Here is a 17,438-nt window from a genome sequence, read left to right as displayed (position 1 = left end):
CCGGTTCTGTGGGCGTGGCTTGGTGGGGGGGGGGTAATATGACTGGGTGGGAGTGGCCAACTTTTTTTTTTTTAACTTTTCAAAGCATTTTTTCTAATGCTTTGAAAAGCCTCTGATGATCAGGCAACTCAGCTGGGATCGTCAGAGAGGCGTTTTAAAAAATACCTCTCTGCCGATCAGGCAACTCAGCTGGGATTGTCAGAGACTTTTCAAAGCACTTTTTTTACCACGTCTTCGGCCAAGAGGTTGCAAAAAAAAATGCTTTGAAAAGCCTCTGACGATCCCAGCTGAGCCGCGCGATCATCAGAGGCTTTTTTTTTTACTTTTAAAAGCATTTTTTCGTCGGAAGAGGTTGTAGAAAAAATGCTTTTAAAAGTTTTTTTAAAAGCCTCTGATGATCGCGCGGCTCAGCTGGGCATGGTGGGGGGGTTGCAGGAATTTTTGCTACCGGTTCTCCGAACCACCAGTCACCATCGCTACCGGATCGGGCAATCTGGTCCGAACTGGGAGCATTTCATCCCTGAGTCACACCACAATTCACTTGAGTCCGATGCTCAAGTTTGTTTATACAGTAATTGTTCAGGGTTAGGGTTCATCATAATTATGTTTTGAAGATTCTACATATTCCTTCTATGTGCTTCTTTTAATAGTACCTGAGGAGCCCAAGAAAGCAATTCCGGAGGAAAAAGTACCTCGACTCCGTAAAAAAGAAATTCCTCCAGAGAAAGGTATGGTGCCTTCCTTTAAGAGAATTTAAAAAAGAAGAAAAAATATCTGGGTTTTACTTCACAGTTCAATTGTTATGTAATTTTCTATTTTATATGTACTAATTGCACTTCTGTTATCATTGAAAATTCTAAAATGAGACTCAATCATCTCTTTAAAGTGCCCAAGGTGCCAAAGGAAGTAATTGTTGAGGAAAAAGTAACCGTTGCTGTGCCCAAAAGAGTTGAACCCCCTCCAGCTAAAGGTATATCTTGGGATATAGTTGGATTAACCCGATCGTATCAAAGAGTGTCTTTTCTCATTGTGTGTGTTCCATGTTTTGCACTTTGTATCATGCATATTGCTAGTACCTCATGAAGACATTGTTGCATAGATAATGGGAGGTGGGGAGATGGGCTTTATTTGTATTCATTTTGTACTGCTGCTTAGCTTTTATTTGTACATTTCATATTCAAAAGTACTGTTCAGTTCACTTCTCACTTTAAACTCTTCAATAAATACTGAAAATAGTTGCACTCATCTGCCAGGAATGTATGAATTCCAGTTAAATCTGTGCACATTTAATGTCTTTTAAAGTGCCTGGGATGCCTAAGAGGGCTGTTGTAGAAGAGAAAAGCTTTGTTTCTGAAGAAACAGTATCTGTTACCATTTCTAAAAGAATGGAAGCTCCTTTACCTAAAGGTATCTTTACAAATAATTGGAAATATGACCTATTTTTTCACTTTTCTGGACACTTTTGTAACTAAATAACTGCCTGCTTGTTCTGGTTTTCTCTGTTTCTTTTAACCTAAATGGTTTGTTTCTGTTTTGGATTTGTGTATCATTGGAATACCCTTGTATATGACCAAGATCCTTGCAGAAAGTAACATTTTCTCCAGTTTTGTTCCATGACTTTATCTGAACATAATCCACCCCATCCCCATTAAAATGTTCTGACACATCTCTACATTTTTGTGTGAATATGTTTGTGCTCTGTTATATGTGTACTCTGTGTGCTTTGGTGGGAGAGGTCTTTGGATCTGAGAAACCATGAGCAGAAAGTGAAAATCCAAAATCTGACTGCTTATGTAAACACTAACAGAAAATTTATGCGGCTCTACAAAGGTGTGAGAATGATTCTCCGTAATCTTTCTCAAGTGTTTAAGAAGATGGAGGATCTTATCTGGATATGGGTACTAGTTTTTTTAAAAAACTTTTTATTATGTTTACAAGACTAGAAACTTTCTACTATTGAAAGATAGTTGATAGACTCATCTATCTTTTATTATCACTCTATTTTTTATATATTTTTATAGTATCATTCTATCATAAAGATATATGATAGACAAAGCCCTTGTGTGTCCAATCACACTTGGCCAATAAAGAATTCTGTTCTGTTCTGTTTTTATATATATAAAAAGGGGAGGAACAGGCTCAGGCTCAACCCTTCCAAGACTGAGTGGCTGTGGCTCCCGGCATCCCGATATAGTCAGTTGACTCCATCACTGACTATTGGGGGCGAGTCTTTGGCCCCCACTGAAAGGGCTCGCAATCTGGGAGTCCTCCTGGATAGGCAGCTGTCTTTGGAGGAACATCTGACGGCTGTTACCAGGGGGACCTTTTATCAGGTTCGCCTGATTCGCCAGTTGCGGCCCTTTCTTGATCGGGATTCCCTGTGCACAGTCACTCATGCCCTCGTCACCTCTCGCCTTGACTACTGTAACGCTCTCTACATGGGGCTCCCCTTGAAGAGCACCCGGAGGCTCCAGCTGGTCCAGAATGCAGCAGCGCGGGTAGTGATGGGAGCAACATGGCGCTCCCATGTAACACCACTCCTGCGCGAGCTGCACTGGCTCCCGGTGGTCTTCCGGGTGCGCTTCAAGGTGTTGGTTATCACCTTTAAAGCGCTCCATGGCATAGGGCCTAGCTATCTCCGAGACCGCCTGCTGCTACCGATGACCTCCCATCGACCCGTGCGCTCCCACAGAGAGGGCCTCCTCAGGGTGCCATCAGCCAAACAATGTAGGCTGGTGGCCCCCAGGGGGAGGGCTTTCTCTGTGGGGGCTCCCACCCTCTGGAATCAGTTGCCCCCGGAGATAAGAAGAATCCAGGACCTCAATGCCTTCCGTCGTTCCCTGAAAACCTATCTTTTTCAGCAAGCCGGGTTGGCTTAAGAAGAAATTTTAAAATTTTTAAATCCTTTTAATTAGTCTGCGATTTTTAATTTTTTGGGCCAAATCTTATATATATTTTTAAATGTTTTAATATTTGTATTTTATGTTTCTTATCTTGGCTGTACACCGCCCTGAGTCCTCAGGGAGAAGGGCGGTATATAAATTCGAAATTAAATTAAATTAAATTAAATTAAATTAAATTAAATATATATATATATATATATATATATATATATATATATATATATATATATATATATATATATATATATAGAGAGAGAGAGAGAGAGAGAGAGAGAGAGAGAGAGAGAGAGAGAGAGAGAGAGAGAAGGAGAGAGGGGGGGAGAGAGAGAATTTTTCCTAATTTTGGAATCTCTTAATACTGTCATCATATGTTACTTGTTCCCTGAAAAAGGCAGGATTGGAGTTTTTGTTTATGGCTAATCATCCTTAATCAAAATGATTATTAGGATATTGGATATTTGATTTATAGCTATGAGCCATAAGCAAAAACTCCAATCCCACTTTTTTCAGAAAAAAATGTATCAAATGATGCCATTACTATGAGATTCTATAAATCTCTATCTCTAAAACTCTTTAAGTTTTCCCAAACTGAGTCAAGGCACTCATATTAAATTTGATGTTCATTTATTCATATTTACAAAAATGATTTTCATTCAAACATGGATTTGTAGATTTCTGTCTGCTCAATCCAATTGATGTTTCTTTTGAATATTAATATATTTTCCTAACAAGAGTGGAAATATAATGTAGTAGCTTATTCCATAATAATATTAAACTCATCATTTAAATGTTCACAGTGGAGAAATGGGAAGAAGAAGTAGAAGAAGAAGTAGAGGAAGAAGAAGAAGTGGAAGAAGAAGAACTCCCCATTTCTTCTTACAGGGAAGAAGAAGTCTCTTACGAGGAAGAGGAGGAAATTTCAGAAGTAACAGGTATTCTACTATTTAAAAAGCAAAATAATTGTCATATTTCCAGCAGTAGCATAACTGCTATTACAACATTTGTGCCATCTTTAAATTAAATCCATCCACTAATCAAATTAATCAAATCCACTAATGTTTGTGTCAGTCAAGTGAATAGTTTGATTACAAAGAGAACTTTAAACAATGTGTTTAAGAATATCTGCATCTTCTTCCTTATTTTGATCTGGATGGATTTTTGATGTAAGGATCACATCAGTTTCTAAAGCATTCTTAAAGTCTGTTTAAAAGATATTGTTGTCTTGAATCTTGCTTTCCTCATATGGATACATACATATGTAAAGCAATGCATTTGTAGAGCAGCCTTGATGCTTCAAATTCTACATGCTCGTCTGATTCCAAATGGTGTAGTTATTGCCTTTAGTACATCTCTATATAATAAGACTTCCTTCCTTTATGTAGTCATTCTGTTTTGCTATACATACAGATATCAGGAGATGGTAATAGTGTCCTGCACCACTTGTATGCTAATTCATAGCAACATTTCATCTGAAAGGGCTTTTATTATTCTTAAATAAATGTAATATGGAAATATAGTATTATATATAAATGTCTTCCTTTTAGTAACGTAAGACAAAGAACAGGGAAATCTTTGCAAATACAATTCATCAAATACAACAGAAGGAGACTTCAGTTCCTCTGTTCCATTTGCCCTCCTTTGGCATGTCTCCTGGCTATTCATGTTCTTATCTTTTTTATTTATTTATTTATATGCCGCCCTTCTCCGGAGACTCAGGGTGGCTTACAATGCGTTAAGCAATAGTCTTCATACTTTTGTATATTTATACAAAGTCAACTTATTGCCCCCACAATCCGGGTCCCCATTTTACCTACCTTAGAAAGGATGGAAGGCTGAATCAACCTTGAGCCTGGTGAGATTTGAACTTGCAGTAATTGCAGGCAGCTGATGTTAATAACAGTGCTTTAGTCTGCTGCGCCACCAGGGCTCATCTTGAGGGTATAACATACATTCAGGTGATTTCTTCAAGTCTGAGGTCCTACCATTTCTTATTTATGCTCCATGTTCATAGCCTTTCTAACCCAACCATAACAACCAGGGTGTATTTCTTACTCTTTCACTACATTCACTTATTTCAAAGAGGCAAGATATATTAAATATAATACAGCATTATTATTGTTGTTGTTGTTGCTGTTGCTGCTGCTGATGTTTTAGGTTAGTGAATCTTATAAGTAAGGGATTTGGTAAAGAATTAACCCATGAATGCATGTATATGCAATATAAGACATTCTGAGACACCTTTCTGAATCTTAATCTTGGTTAGCCAATGACGTCTAGGATATGGACGCTTATTTAACATGTCAGAGTCTGAACTGGCCCAATGTGTGTGAACACACCCTCATACAGTATACATAAATGCACATGACTCATAAATAATGGATTCTTAATTCTGCAAGATGTAAATATATGTGGCATTTATTTCTTTGAGTTGTCAATGCCCTACTGGAGAATACATTTGCAGGCATGAAAAAACATAACATACAGTCAAGTGAATGAAGCAAATTTGTAACTCTTATTCATTTTCCCTTTTGCTAATTGTAAAATTCCAACTATTTGACTGTACATTCTAAGCAATACTTTTACATTGACAGAGGAGACCTACTATGCTGAGGAGGAAGTGCATATTACTGTTCCCGAAGAAGTGCCACCAGTTAAAGGTATCTCATTAACTTCTTAACAAATAAAGGTAGCTTAATTGACATGTTTCTTTTTTTGTCTCTCTCTCTCTGTGTTCTTTGTTATAGTATAGTCCTTTTAGCAAGGTGATTCTTTTTTGAGTAGCAACTACTTACTTTCAAATTTTAGAAGTAGAATATCTTTGGCAATTTTGACTTAGAACCAGCATTTCCTCCTACTTGTAGTCTAAGCAAAGTTTTACTCAACTGGCACATCAGGATGAAACAATCTTTTACCGCCTTCCCCTAGTAGTATGTCAGTGCTGTTTGGAAGAGTTCCTGAACAGATTTAGCAGACATGGGAATATGCAGGGATGTTAGCAGTCTGTATCAACAGTGGAACTGCTCTACTGGATAAGAAGCTGGCCTTGAACAGAAGGACCTACTTCTTATGCAGATGGTTGTAACTGGAACCTGCCCAGTGTCTTGTATTAATTTCATATAATACCTCACTTTCTTTTTCTTTCTTTCTTTCTTTCTTTTTTTTTTTTTTTTTGCTGCTGCTGCCATGGAATAGTACATTCATGTATCAATGAATTAATCTGAACCCTCGATTTATGTTTTGTGTCAAGGATTTCCTCCCTTTCTTTCCATATAATTTAAAGAGGCAGTTGGAAGTACTTAGAAAGTGTTGCTTACATCTAAATATTTTTTCTAAAGTGCCAGAGGTCCGGAAGAGACCTGAACCACCAAAGAAAGAACCAGTTGCTCCTCCCAAGAAAGTGGAAGCCCCTCCAGCAAGAGGTATAAATATTTATTGCTTCTTTTTATTCAACCAAATGAGATTCAGCAAATCTAACATGTATTGTGGGAAGAAAAGGTGGGAAGAGAAAGAAAGATGTTTAAATTTACACTAATTTCTTTTTCATGGACTATGAAAACTACATGTTCCAATGTAATCTAACCTCATATGTCTTCAAGGAAATCTGTGTGTCCTTAGTTCTAAGAATATATTCAACTTAAAAATGTATTGTGTTGAAATCACTCCAATGTTGTAAAATGTTTATTTTTCAGTGCCCAAGAAAGTCCCTCCTGAAGAGAAAATTCCACCTAAAGTTAAAGAACCTCCACCACCCAAAGGTAAATAAACTAAACAAGCAAGGAATTATCAGGGATGTGTTTTGTCTATCTCTTGTGGTATATTGTTTTATGAATAGTATCTTCATTGTCACCCTATTTTGGTCCTTCTTTAGTCTTCTCCCTGTAATGTTGACAAACCCTCAGCCTCACCGCTTGTCTAATTCCTTTTGTAAATTTTAAAAATTAATATTGATTACTAAAGGCGACTATCTCACTTTAAAATATTTATGTATACTTGAAATACATGCAATTGACCTATCTTCATTATTTTTTAAAGTGACAGAAATCCGCAAGAAAAAAGTGGTTACTGAAGAAAAAATATCTGTCTCTAAAAAGGAAGAAGCTCCACCAAAGAAAGGTACATCAAGTTTTAAATTCTATAGCATGTATCTATATCTTAATTTTGAATGGCAGCTAAAAGATGGCAATACAAGGTTGATAAATTGCTGAGGAGAATTTTTTTTTTTTTTTAATTTGATTTATATGCCGCCCTTCTCCGGAGACTCAGGGCGGCTTACAATGCGTTAAGCAATAGCCTTCATACTTTTGTATATTTATACAAAGTCAGCTTATTGCCCCACAAACTGGGTCCTCATTTAACCTACCTTAGAAAGGATGGAAGGCTGAGTCAACCTTGAGCCTGGTAAGATTCAAACCTGCTGTAATTGCAGGCAGCTGTGTTAATAACAGGGTGCTTTAAACCACTGTACTACCAAGGCTAAATAAATAAAGCGCAAAGAACCTATCGGTTTCATTTCTCAAACAACCACCACTTGGAGAAAAAAACAACAAACTACTTTTAAAACTTAGGGAGCTTTCAAAAGCACTTTGTGATATAACTAATAGAAGGAGGACTTTTTATACAAAGAAAGTAGGGAAGCAAAATATCTTAGTAGGCTTGCCTAAGTAGGCAGTATTGTTCCTCTAATTATGTTGAATAGACCTGGTTTCCTATTTGATGTTCAGTCTTGGTTATCTTCATATTTTTAATCATGTTTGTAATTAATAACAGTGTATTTTTGTAACTTTGAATGAGTCTTATCACATATAAATAATTCAAATCAACTTAAAAAAATATGTTTTAAATGCCAGTTGTGCCAAAGAAAGTTGTCCCAGAAGAGGAAGTCTGTGTTCCAAAACCTAAGAAAGAGGTAGCACCACCACCACCTAAAGGTATAATACTTGTTTGATTCTGTAGAAAGTTTTTTTATATCAATCAGGTAATTACAGAAGTTGGGAGCTAGCTGCTTCCAAGAAAGATACATTCCAACTTGCCTAACATTTGCAAAAATGGTTTGCTCTTAACAAACAAAGATTAGGTTAATTTGTATATAAATAAATTTCAGTTCCCGATTTTGTATTATATATCTGTTTTACTTTTTATGAGTGTAGTTTTAATAAGTAAACTAATCAAACTTATTAATTTGTAAGGAGAAACTATACATTATAGATATTACATTTCAAAGCAGTTGATCCAAGAGTAAAGGGCCATTTATTTGTAGATCTATTTTGTCATTCAAATGAAATAAAAATAGTTAAATTATAAGACTAGATATTTCCCACAAAAGGCCCCTATATTAAGGTTTTAGCATTATGGAAGTCATATGACTTGACATAAGGCAACTGATTAGCTAACATTCAGGATGATAGTACAAATTAACTTTAACAGTTATTATTAGATGTCAGCTAGTGCTAATCAGCAGAATGAATGGATTTGATAACTAAGGTGGGAACATTGTTTCCAGATATATTGGTTTCTACTTCCATAATTCCTAGCCAGAGCAGCCAATAAAAGTTGAAATTAACATATCTGTAGGACACTAAATTGTTCAGTAAAGACTACTGAACTCTTCATTGCATTTTGGATTTCCTTTTTGTTATTACAGAAATAATGTATTTTAGCAGTCTTCTTAAGTGTCATTAGCTTTGTTTGTGTCTCTTATGTTCTTGCCTTTGTTGAAAAGTGTTGTCTGGATCAACATCTTGCAATTATTTGCTATTGATATAAGTTTTTGCAGGGAGTTATCTGTTTTCCTTTTGGTATGCTTTATTATGATTAATAAATACTATTTCTACTACTAAATCAGTATTGTAAAAAAAACAGCTTCATCTTAAGATAATTTTAAAACCAAATCATTGTTCTGTGTTCTGTAAGTGATATAGGTGTAATATGGAGTTTTTAGTATCTGTTCAGTGTAAATCTGTTAAATGCTATGTTATTGGGCTGATGACATTTTCAGAAGAATTGTCAATTGTCTTGTTTAGCAATTTGGTCATTGTCTGGACGTTTTTGTCCATTATTCCATTTATATCATTACTAGCATCAATAATTTATAGAGAAGAGCATAAGTTCATGGCATGGTTTTCTTATTACTTTCTTTCAACTGCCAGAAGTGCCAGAAGTTCCAAAGCATCTTGTATCGGAAGAAAAAGTATCTATGGTTATCCCCAAAAGAAAAGTAGCTCCACCAGAAAAAGGTATATGATCTTCATACAAAACAAAAATTCATACATATAAGAAGACATTTCTTATGAATTCTCAAATAAAAAAAAATAGCTTTCTTCTAAAATCCTATGAGGAGAATGGGCAAGGCCTATTTTTCTTTCTTTCTGTTTAATTTCTAAAAGGAAGTATCAAATAGTTCCAACCGTCTCACTGGAATTCTTATTGCTTTAAATGATACTTCTTGTGTGGTATTCTAAAGTGAAATACTATGTCTTTAATAACAGCCATAGAAGAGCACTGGGGTTATGCAGAGGAAGTCTCTGTTTCTCTTCATACAGAGGAGGAAGTTTCATATGCAGGTATGATATTAATGAGGAAAAGCATAGGGGCCAGAAACTTAGTAACTGAATGATAATTTGTCACTGCCATTTAATATATGTTAAGAAAATGAATATTTATCATTTATTTATAAAAATATTATCTCTGAGAGAACGAAGCCTCCCAGTCTGTTGCTATCTCCAATAGAAATCTTACGGATATATAATTGTGGTACGAAATTTACCACATAACATTTTAATAAAAATTTATTAAATTTTTAAATATAATGAATCAGCGAGGGTTCTGATTCTTAATAGTAAGGAAGATTTAATGGCCTAAAGAATAAATAATCGTATTTGATAGCTTGATTTTTCTTCTTTGAATACAGCGGTTAACAATCTAACACAGAGGTTAACAATCTAAGAAGATAAATTTTGCACAGCATTAAAAAAATATTGACTTTTTTTCTTTTCAATTTTTTTACTTGGATAACTGCTTGAGTTGTTCTATTTCCTATACTGAAAGCTCTGTTTAAGTAAAATGACTTGGAATAGGAAAAATATTATGGAAGCAGCATTTAGGAAGCTTATAGAAAAGGCCAACAGAAATTCAGCAGTTTCAGCACAGATTTAACAACTAGGCGGTAGTTGTTTTGGCAAGGTGGACAGTTTAGAAATAATAAAGAATAGATAGATGATAGATAGATAGATAGATAGATAGATAGATAGATAGATAGATAGATAGATAGATAGATAGTCTTCTGAATGGGCTGAAAAGTTTGTTTATTTTTTATTAATCTTGGATACTCTCTGGAAAAATTGTGTAGAGAAACCGTCTCTACCGATTATCAAAACAAAACTTTGACTTATCTTCAGTGCTATTCATCAACAAAACAGTGGCAAATCAGAAGTGGAAAAATATCTAAAAGTCTTTGGCTGTAACTGACAAAAATTCTTGATGATGAAATTTGAAAAATGCATACTTTTTTTTAAAAAAAATGCATTAACATATCAAACATAAAACATTTCACATCTCCTTTTAATCCAGGAGCAAGCACTGTTCAAGAAATAATGTAAATAAAAGAGATGAAACTACAGTAAAGTCAAATATCTTCTTTAATCAAATATGTGTATATTTTGTCTGGCAACAGAAATATATGTTGCTGTCTTGCTGTTCTTAAAGCTTTTTCAGCTCTTATATGTTAATGTACTATATCTTTAAAGTTCCTGAAGAGCCTGAGAGAGCTATCAGAAAAGAAAAAATGCCTATATCAATTACTGCAAAAATGAAGAAACCTCCTGCTAAAGGTATATTTAAGATATAAATATGTGTCCTTGGTCTGTTGTGTATTGTTATATGTTATTCTAGCACTTATGATTATTTGAGTATTCTTTTGATGAATGCTTACCTTGTTGATTGTGTATATAACTAAAACTCTCAAAAAATCATATTTTTTAAAGTTCCTGAAGTTCGTAAGACTGTTATTAAAAAAGAAGTGGTCCATGTGAAAGTTCCTCAATATGAAGAAGAGGCTCCTGAGTATGAAGAAGAGGAAGAAGTCCCCCAATATGAAGAGGAAGAAGTCCCTAAATATGAAGAAGAGGAACGATATGAGGAGGAAGTGTCGCAATATGAGAAGGAAGTCTCGCGATACGAGGAAGAAGTCTCAAGATATGGGGAGGAAGTCTCACGATACGAAGAGGAAGTAACTCATGAGGAAGAAGAGGTAGAAGTGGTACCTCATTATGAAGAGGTTCCTGAGTATGAAGAAGAGGAAGAAATTCCTCTACCTCCTCCACATAAAGGTAAAAATCAGCTTTTAAAAGCAATGGCAATGGCAATGTATATTTTATGAATTTTCTCTTGTCTCAGATTTTTATATTTATTCAGATTTATCATTAATTTTAAATCAAAATTAATTAAAAATTAAAAATTCATCTTCCTAACTGAAATTTGAAATTCATATGTGGTTTTCAGATATAAACTGCAAATAGGAAAGTTTGAACTAGGGAATATTCCAAAAATATTTAACCTATTTAACTTTAGATGCTATCTTATTTGTCCAAAATTATTCTACTTATATCCAAACTTCTCCTAGTTGGAAACAGAGCCTACTAAACAAGCCTGCTCTGTCTAAAAATCTTGAAATATATTAGTGCAATTTTATATTTATCTGCTCAAGAAATGGAGATGAGCACATGCCCATTGGACACGACTGACAGGAGAACCTTTCCCTTTAGTTCTTACAGTAGTTCCAGTGAATTCAGTGAATCTCCCAAAATAGAGGGTGCTAGTCAGATCCTTAACATAAAGCCTGAAGACACTTTTGACCCTGTCCAAGCATCATGCTTCACTTGAGTGTAATTTTAAATGTATTTTGAAGTGGTTTTTTGTTTACTGGGAAGATAGCATTCTACAAGGCCGGGTCATCTTATTTATTTCAAAGAATATTTTGGGGCCCTGCATATACCCTAGAAAGTAGCAGAAAGGGCTTTGAATCCATCACTCTGATGGGGGGGGAGCAATTTAGAAGTAAACTGAGATAATAGATTCCAAGGAAAAAGAGGGAATCTACTCGTGTATTCTGCTTATCAGAGCCATTCAGATACCAGTTAGTGGAATTGTATGGAAAAATTCAGTCCCCTGAAAGCTCTTCAGAAGAGTGGGGACTCTGCTGAACAACATGGCATGAAGTATTATATCAAGGAAGACATAAGGAACTTCTCTGACCTAATGTATGGCTTCACCAGTGTTTGCACTATGTTACCAGGGGCATTACAGAAAGAAACCAAAAAAGTCAAGATAATAATCATTACAGCGTGATTGAAGCCCATCCCCTCCCTCCTTTTTAAATGCATGGTATCTGCGACACATAAAAAGGAGTGAACCTTTGATTGTACAGCCATAGTTAACATCTTGACTTTGTGGATGGCTACGTCTTCCTCTGAGTCTAAACTTTTAAGTATAATTCTATCTTTAAAGTGCCCGAAGTTCCCAAGAAACCCGTGCCTGAGAAAAAGAAACCTGTGCCTGTTCCTAAGAAAAAGGAAGCTCCTCCAGCCAAAGGTATGTCATATTTTCCTCATCTTTGTTTTCCTTTTCATAAGTTCTTAAGAGCTGTAAAGACATTTGCTAAGTGGATGGAGAATTATTGTAGATCTATTTTTATATGTAGTAGCATCCAATGTAGTTGTATCCTTTTTATTTATTTTTTATTTATGTATTTATCTTCCACCTTTATTACCAGCAGTCCTCGACTTACGACCACAATTGAGCCCAAAATGTCTGTGAGACATTTGTTAAGTGCCCCATTTTACGACTTTTCTTGCCACTGTTGTTAAATGAATCACTTCAGTTGATAAGTTAGTAACTTGGTTGTTAAGTGAATCTGCCTTCCCCATTGACTTTGCTTATGAGACGGTTGCAAAAGGTGATCACATGACCTCAGGACACATCAACGGTCATAAGTATGAACCAGTTGCCAAGTATCTGAATTTTGATCACATGATCATGGGGATGCCAGAAAGTTCGTAACTGTGAAAAGGGTCATAAGTCACTTTTTTCAGTGCTGTTGTAAATTTGAATGGTCACTAAATGAACTGTTGTAAGTCAAGGACTACTAGTATTTTGATAAATAACTTGAGGTGGCAAACATACCTTATACTACTTTCTTCCTTCTATTTTCCCCAAAACAACAACCATGTGAGGTGGGTTGGGCTGAGAAAGAGAGGGACTGGCCCAAAGTCATCCAGCTGGTTTTCATGCCTAAGGAGGGACTAGAACTCCCAAGTCTCCTGGTTTCTAGACCAGCACCTTACTCACTATACCAAACTGGCCTTGTTTGTGTTGTTTAATGTGCCATAACATATTAGTCCTCAGTCATCTCAAACTTTATCTCTAAAGTGCCTGAAGTGCCAAAGAAACCTGTCCCTGAGGAAAAAGTTCCCGTGCCCAAAAGGAAAGAAGTTCCACCAGCTAAAGGTACATCACTTTTTTTTTTTAATTTGATTTATATGCCGCCCTTCTCCGAAGACTCAGGGCGGCTTACAATGTGCTCAGCAATAGCCTTCATCCTTTTGTATATTTATACAAAGTCAGCTTATTGCCCCCACAAACTGTGTCCTCATTTCACCTACCTTAGAAAGGATGGAAGGCTGAGTCAACCTTGAGCCTTGGCGAGATTCGAACCCTGCAGTAATTGCAGGCAGCTGGTCTTAATAACCAGCTTAATAACAGGGTGCCTTAAACCCTTGTACAACCAAGGCTCTTAACTTTGGGATTTAACATGTACAAATTCATGTAACAATCCTTGTGTCCTTGTGTGTGTGTATGCTTTTAAATACAATGCGCCGAGAAAGCATCTTCCTGGTCTTTTCAAGTGGTCTTTATGTCTGTCTTTTGGTGGGTTTGAGGCTATTCTTCTCTGCTTTGTGCCAAAATGGAACCCCAAGCTCAAAAGTATTTCTGTATTGTTTCAATCAAAGTGCCCAAGAAACCGGTACCTGAAGAGGAAGTGCGTGTTCCTGTCCCTAAACGAGTAGAAGCACCTCCTGCTAAAGGTACATCATCTTGTGAGGCAGACGGTTCTATAGTTATTCACTTGGTCTATATTAAGCAAATGGCATTCAAGCCAGAACAAGCAAGTAAATCCCTAAATCTCTTGGGTTCAGCTGCTGCAGTTCTACCATTCCGGTTTTGATTCTTTCACTTTTCCACTTTGCTTTGCTTTCCTTTTATTCTGCTTTGAATAAAAACGATTTGCCAATTAATCTGTGCGGGAAAAGGTGTAGAACTGCCTCCACCTAAAGGTACATGAAAGAGCACTTTTAAATTATACACGCAACTGCTTTTCCCCCATGGAACTTGCAAATATGGGTCAAATATGACTCTCAGTGTGAATTATGATACCCAGGAAGAACAAGTGGATTTGTAATTATAATTCTCTAACCTATAGCAGGGTTTGCCTTTTGCTCTTCTACCTCCTTCTGTTCTTTTTCTTTGTGATATGTTTCAAACATCAAATTTCTTAATATCTTTAAGTGCCTGAGATCCTTGAGGAAGAAGAAATTGAAGCTGAGGTGCCTCTACCAGCTAAAGGTATACCAACTTGTTCTGTAAAGAAGGACTTAATTATCTTGGATATTATTGTTGCATGTTCTTTACATGTGTCATTTTTATGGTCTTTGTGTTTGATGACAATTCATTTACAAATTATTTCTTAAAATTTAAGAAAAAACACTTCTTGAAGAAGACATGCCAAGAAAATGTAGATCAACCTCATTCACCTTATCAAACGCTTTTTGAATACCACTGGAATAAATACCAGTCTTTATTTTATTTTATTTTATTTTACTACATATACTCTCTTCTGTTGGAAAGACACCAGTATTTTTCATAGTACATTCCAGATAATTTTTGTGACCTGATGTTATCATCTTTACTTAGTCATAAATCCCACTGAGTTCAATGTTCTTGGCTTACACTGCGTTAAAACAGTGATTGTGCTTTACTGTGTTTTTTTCACTGCATCTGTTAATGAGACTTAAGTCTAAATCTGAACAAAAAATGTTTTGAAGTGCCAGAAGTACCTAAGAAAGTTGTACCAGCAAAGAAGATTCCTGAACCTGTTCCCAAAAAAGTGGAGCCGCCACCACCACCTGTTGCAAAAGGTACTTTGACTAATATAGAGAAAGAATTATTATGGCAGCAGCATGATTTATACTTCTGTTACACTAATGAAATGGCTAAGCAGACAACTTCACTGTTTCTTTCCTACCAAATATATTAGAATTATATTAGCTGTACTTCTAAATTGTATAGGAAAAACTCTTATGTGCTTTCTATCTGCAAACATTTTAACCTGATAGAGGTTCCCCTGAATTATTTAACTTCTAAGTCCTTTTTCTGAACCATTTCTGCAAATGCCTGGCTTTTCCAACCATACTTCACTATCTTAGAAAATTCTTCTTGTCATTATTGTCCCATGGAAGCCTCAAATCAAACTCTCCCAACTATTTTTTTTAAGTACCTGAAGTGCCCAAACCTGTTCCAGAAGAGAAAGTGCCTGTTCCCAAAAAGGTGCCACCTCCACCAGCCAAAGGTACATCTAATATTTGAACCTGTATGAAAATAAATTATCATGGACCATACTTCTTGTTCATGTTCCTCAATTAAGCAAAAAAAAAAACCACCAATGTTTCAAAGTTTTGTGTTTTCTTGTACATCTGTACATGATGAGTTGCAAAGTAATTCTTAAAACAAGAAAACCATCTCTTTTTAAAGTGCTTGAAGAAGTGCCTGTTCCCAGGAAAGTGCCATCTCCAGCAGTTAAAGCAGTGGTGGGTTCCTCCCGGTTCAGTCCGGTTCAGCCGAGCCGGTAGCAGTGACGATATGATGTCACCGAACCGGTTCTCCCCCCCACCCTCCCACCCCCCACCCCCCCCACGTTATTTTTATCTTTTATTTGATCCCACCCCCAATCTATTGCTGCCTCCTGAGTCCCAGCTGATGACTAGAGGGAAAAAAACTGTTTAAACTCTTGCCGCGGGGCCGTCCTACAGCTGATCAGTGTTAAAAGCAAACAAATGAGTCGGGTCGTAAGTGCGAGGACTGGTCGTAAGTGCGAGGACCTTCCAGAAATGACTCTGACCAGCTAGCCACGCCCACCTAGTCACATGACCTCAAAGCCACGCCCACAAAATAAGCCACGCCCACAGAACCGGTAGTAAAAAAATTTAGAACCCACCCCTGAGTTAAAGGTATATCTAACATTTAAAATGGTTATATCAAAAACATTAACACTAACATTACTTGTCATTCTTATTCTTACGTATTAGACACCAATATTGCTACCGTAGTTCAAAGATTTCTAACATCTTATATGTTTGTCCACGATGAGCTGAGCTCAACATCTTTAAGTAAAAATATCTATCTTTCAATTCCTGAAGTTCCCAAACCTGTCCCAGAAGAAGAAGTGCCCATTCCCAAAAAAGTGCCAGCTCCACCAGCCAAAGGTATATCTAATATTTATAACAGTAAGAAAAATCATCAAGATTGATATTCATCTATGTTCTTAAGTATAGGTAGTCCTCGATTTACAACAGTTCATTTAATGACTGTTCAAAGTTACAATGGCATATGTGACTTATGGCCATTTTTCACACTTATGACCGTTGCAGCATCCCCATGGTCATGTGACCAAAATTCAGATGCTTGGCAACTGGTTCATATTTATGACCATTGCTGTCTCCCAAGGTCATGCAATCCCCTTTTGCAACCGTCTGATCAGCAAAGTCAATGCAGAATCCAGTTTCGTTTCAACAACCATGTTGATAATTGAACAACTGCAGGATTCATTTAACAACTGTGGCAAGAAAAGTCGTAAAATGGGGCAAAACTCACTTCACAAATGTTTCACTTAGCATCATAAATTTGGGGCTCAATCGTCGTCGTAACTCAAGGACTACCTGTATAATGTAGTTCAAATTTTTGTGATATCTTATATGTTTATTGATGGTGAATTGAACTCAAATTTTAAAAGAAAATCCATCTGTCTTTCAATTTCTGAAGTTCCCAAACCTGTCCCGGAAGAGAAAGTCCCTGTTCCCAAAAAGGTGCCAGCTCCACCAGCTAAAGGTATGCCCAATTAAAACAGTAATGTGGAAAAAAACCATTAACATTAATGTTACTTGTCATCTGTGTTATTAGATGTGAACTTTGGTACTTCAAAGTCTGTGATTTCTTATATGTTCGCACCTGTTGAAAGCACATCTTTATAAAAATCCTCCATATTATCTTAAAAGTGCCTGAAGTTCCTAAACCTGTCCTGGAAGAGGAAGTACCTGTTCCCAAAAAGGTGCCAACTCCACCAGCCAAAGGTACATATTATATTTAAAATAGCAATACAAAAAAACCATTTACATTGCTATTACTTGTCATCCTTATTCTTAAATGTTAGACACCAATATTGCTAAAGTAATTCGAAGTTTTCTGATATTTTATACCTTTCTGGATTGA

General features: G+C 36.2%; 1 protein-coding gene across 1 annotated transcript in view; it reads left to right on the top strand.

Moving 5' to 3' along the window:
- Positions 1-17,438, top strand: part of TTN (titin) — a 312,529-nt gene that overhangs the window by 134,029 nt on the left and 161,062 nt on the right. Inside the window, exons 123-144 of the mRNA XM_087882058.1 lie at positions 651-728; positions 887-970; positions 1,303-1,407; positions 3,701-3,835; positions 5,495-5,560; positions 6,239-6,322; positions 6,593-6,658; positions 6,936-7,016; positions 7,751-7,831; positions 9,050-9,136; positions 9,389-9,463; positions 10,646-10,729; positions 10,883-11,227; positions 12,405-12,488; positions 13,326-13,403; positions 13,907-13,981; positions 14,463-14,519; positions 14,999-15,091; positions 15,448-15,522; positions 16,370-16,435; positions 16,992-17,057; positions 17,225-17,299. Coding sequence (XP_087738184.1) covers positions 651-728; positions 887-970; positions 1,303-1,407; positions 3,701-3,835; positions 5,495-5,560; positions 6,239-6,322; positions 6,593-6,658; positions 6,936-7,016; positions 7,751-7,831; positions 9,050-9,136; positions 9,389-9,463; positions 10,646-10,729; positions 10,883-11,227; positions 12,405-12,488; positions 13,326-13,403; positions 13,907-13,981; positions 14,463-14,519; positions 14,999-15,091; positions 15,448-15,522; positions 16,370-16,435; positions 16,992-17,057; positions 17,225-17,299 — 2,040 coding nt within the window. The remainder of the gene's footprint in view (positions 1-650; positions 729-886; positions 971-1,302; positions 1,408-3,700; positions 3,836-5,494; positions 5,561-6,238; positions 6,323-6,592; positions 6,659-6,935; positions 7,017-7,750; positions 7,832-9,049; positions 9,137-9,388; positions 9,464-10,645; positions 10,730-10,882; positions 11,228-12,404; positions 12,489-13,325; positions 13,404-13,906; positions 13,982-14,462; positions 14,520-14,998; positions 15,092-15,447; positions 15,523-16,369; positions 16,436-16,991; positions 17,058-17,224; positions 17,300-17,438) is intronic.

This window comes from Pantherophis guttatus, chromosome 1, assembly GCF_059756535.1.
Source record: "Pantherophis guttatus breed Tessera chromosome 1, ASM5975653v1, whole genome shotgun sequence".
Taxonomy (NCBI): domain Eukaryota; kingdom Metazoa; phylum Chordata; class Lepidosauria; order Squamata; family Colubridae; genus Pantherophis; species Pantherophis guttatus.
This window is presented reverse-complemented; position numbering and strand designations above follow the sequence as displayed.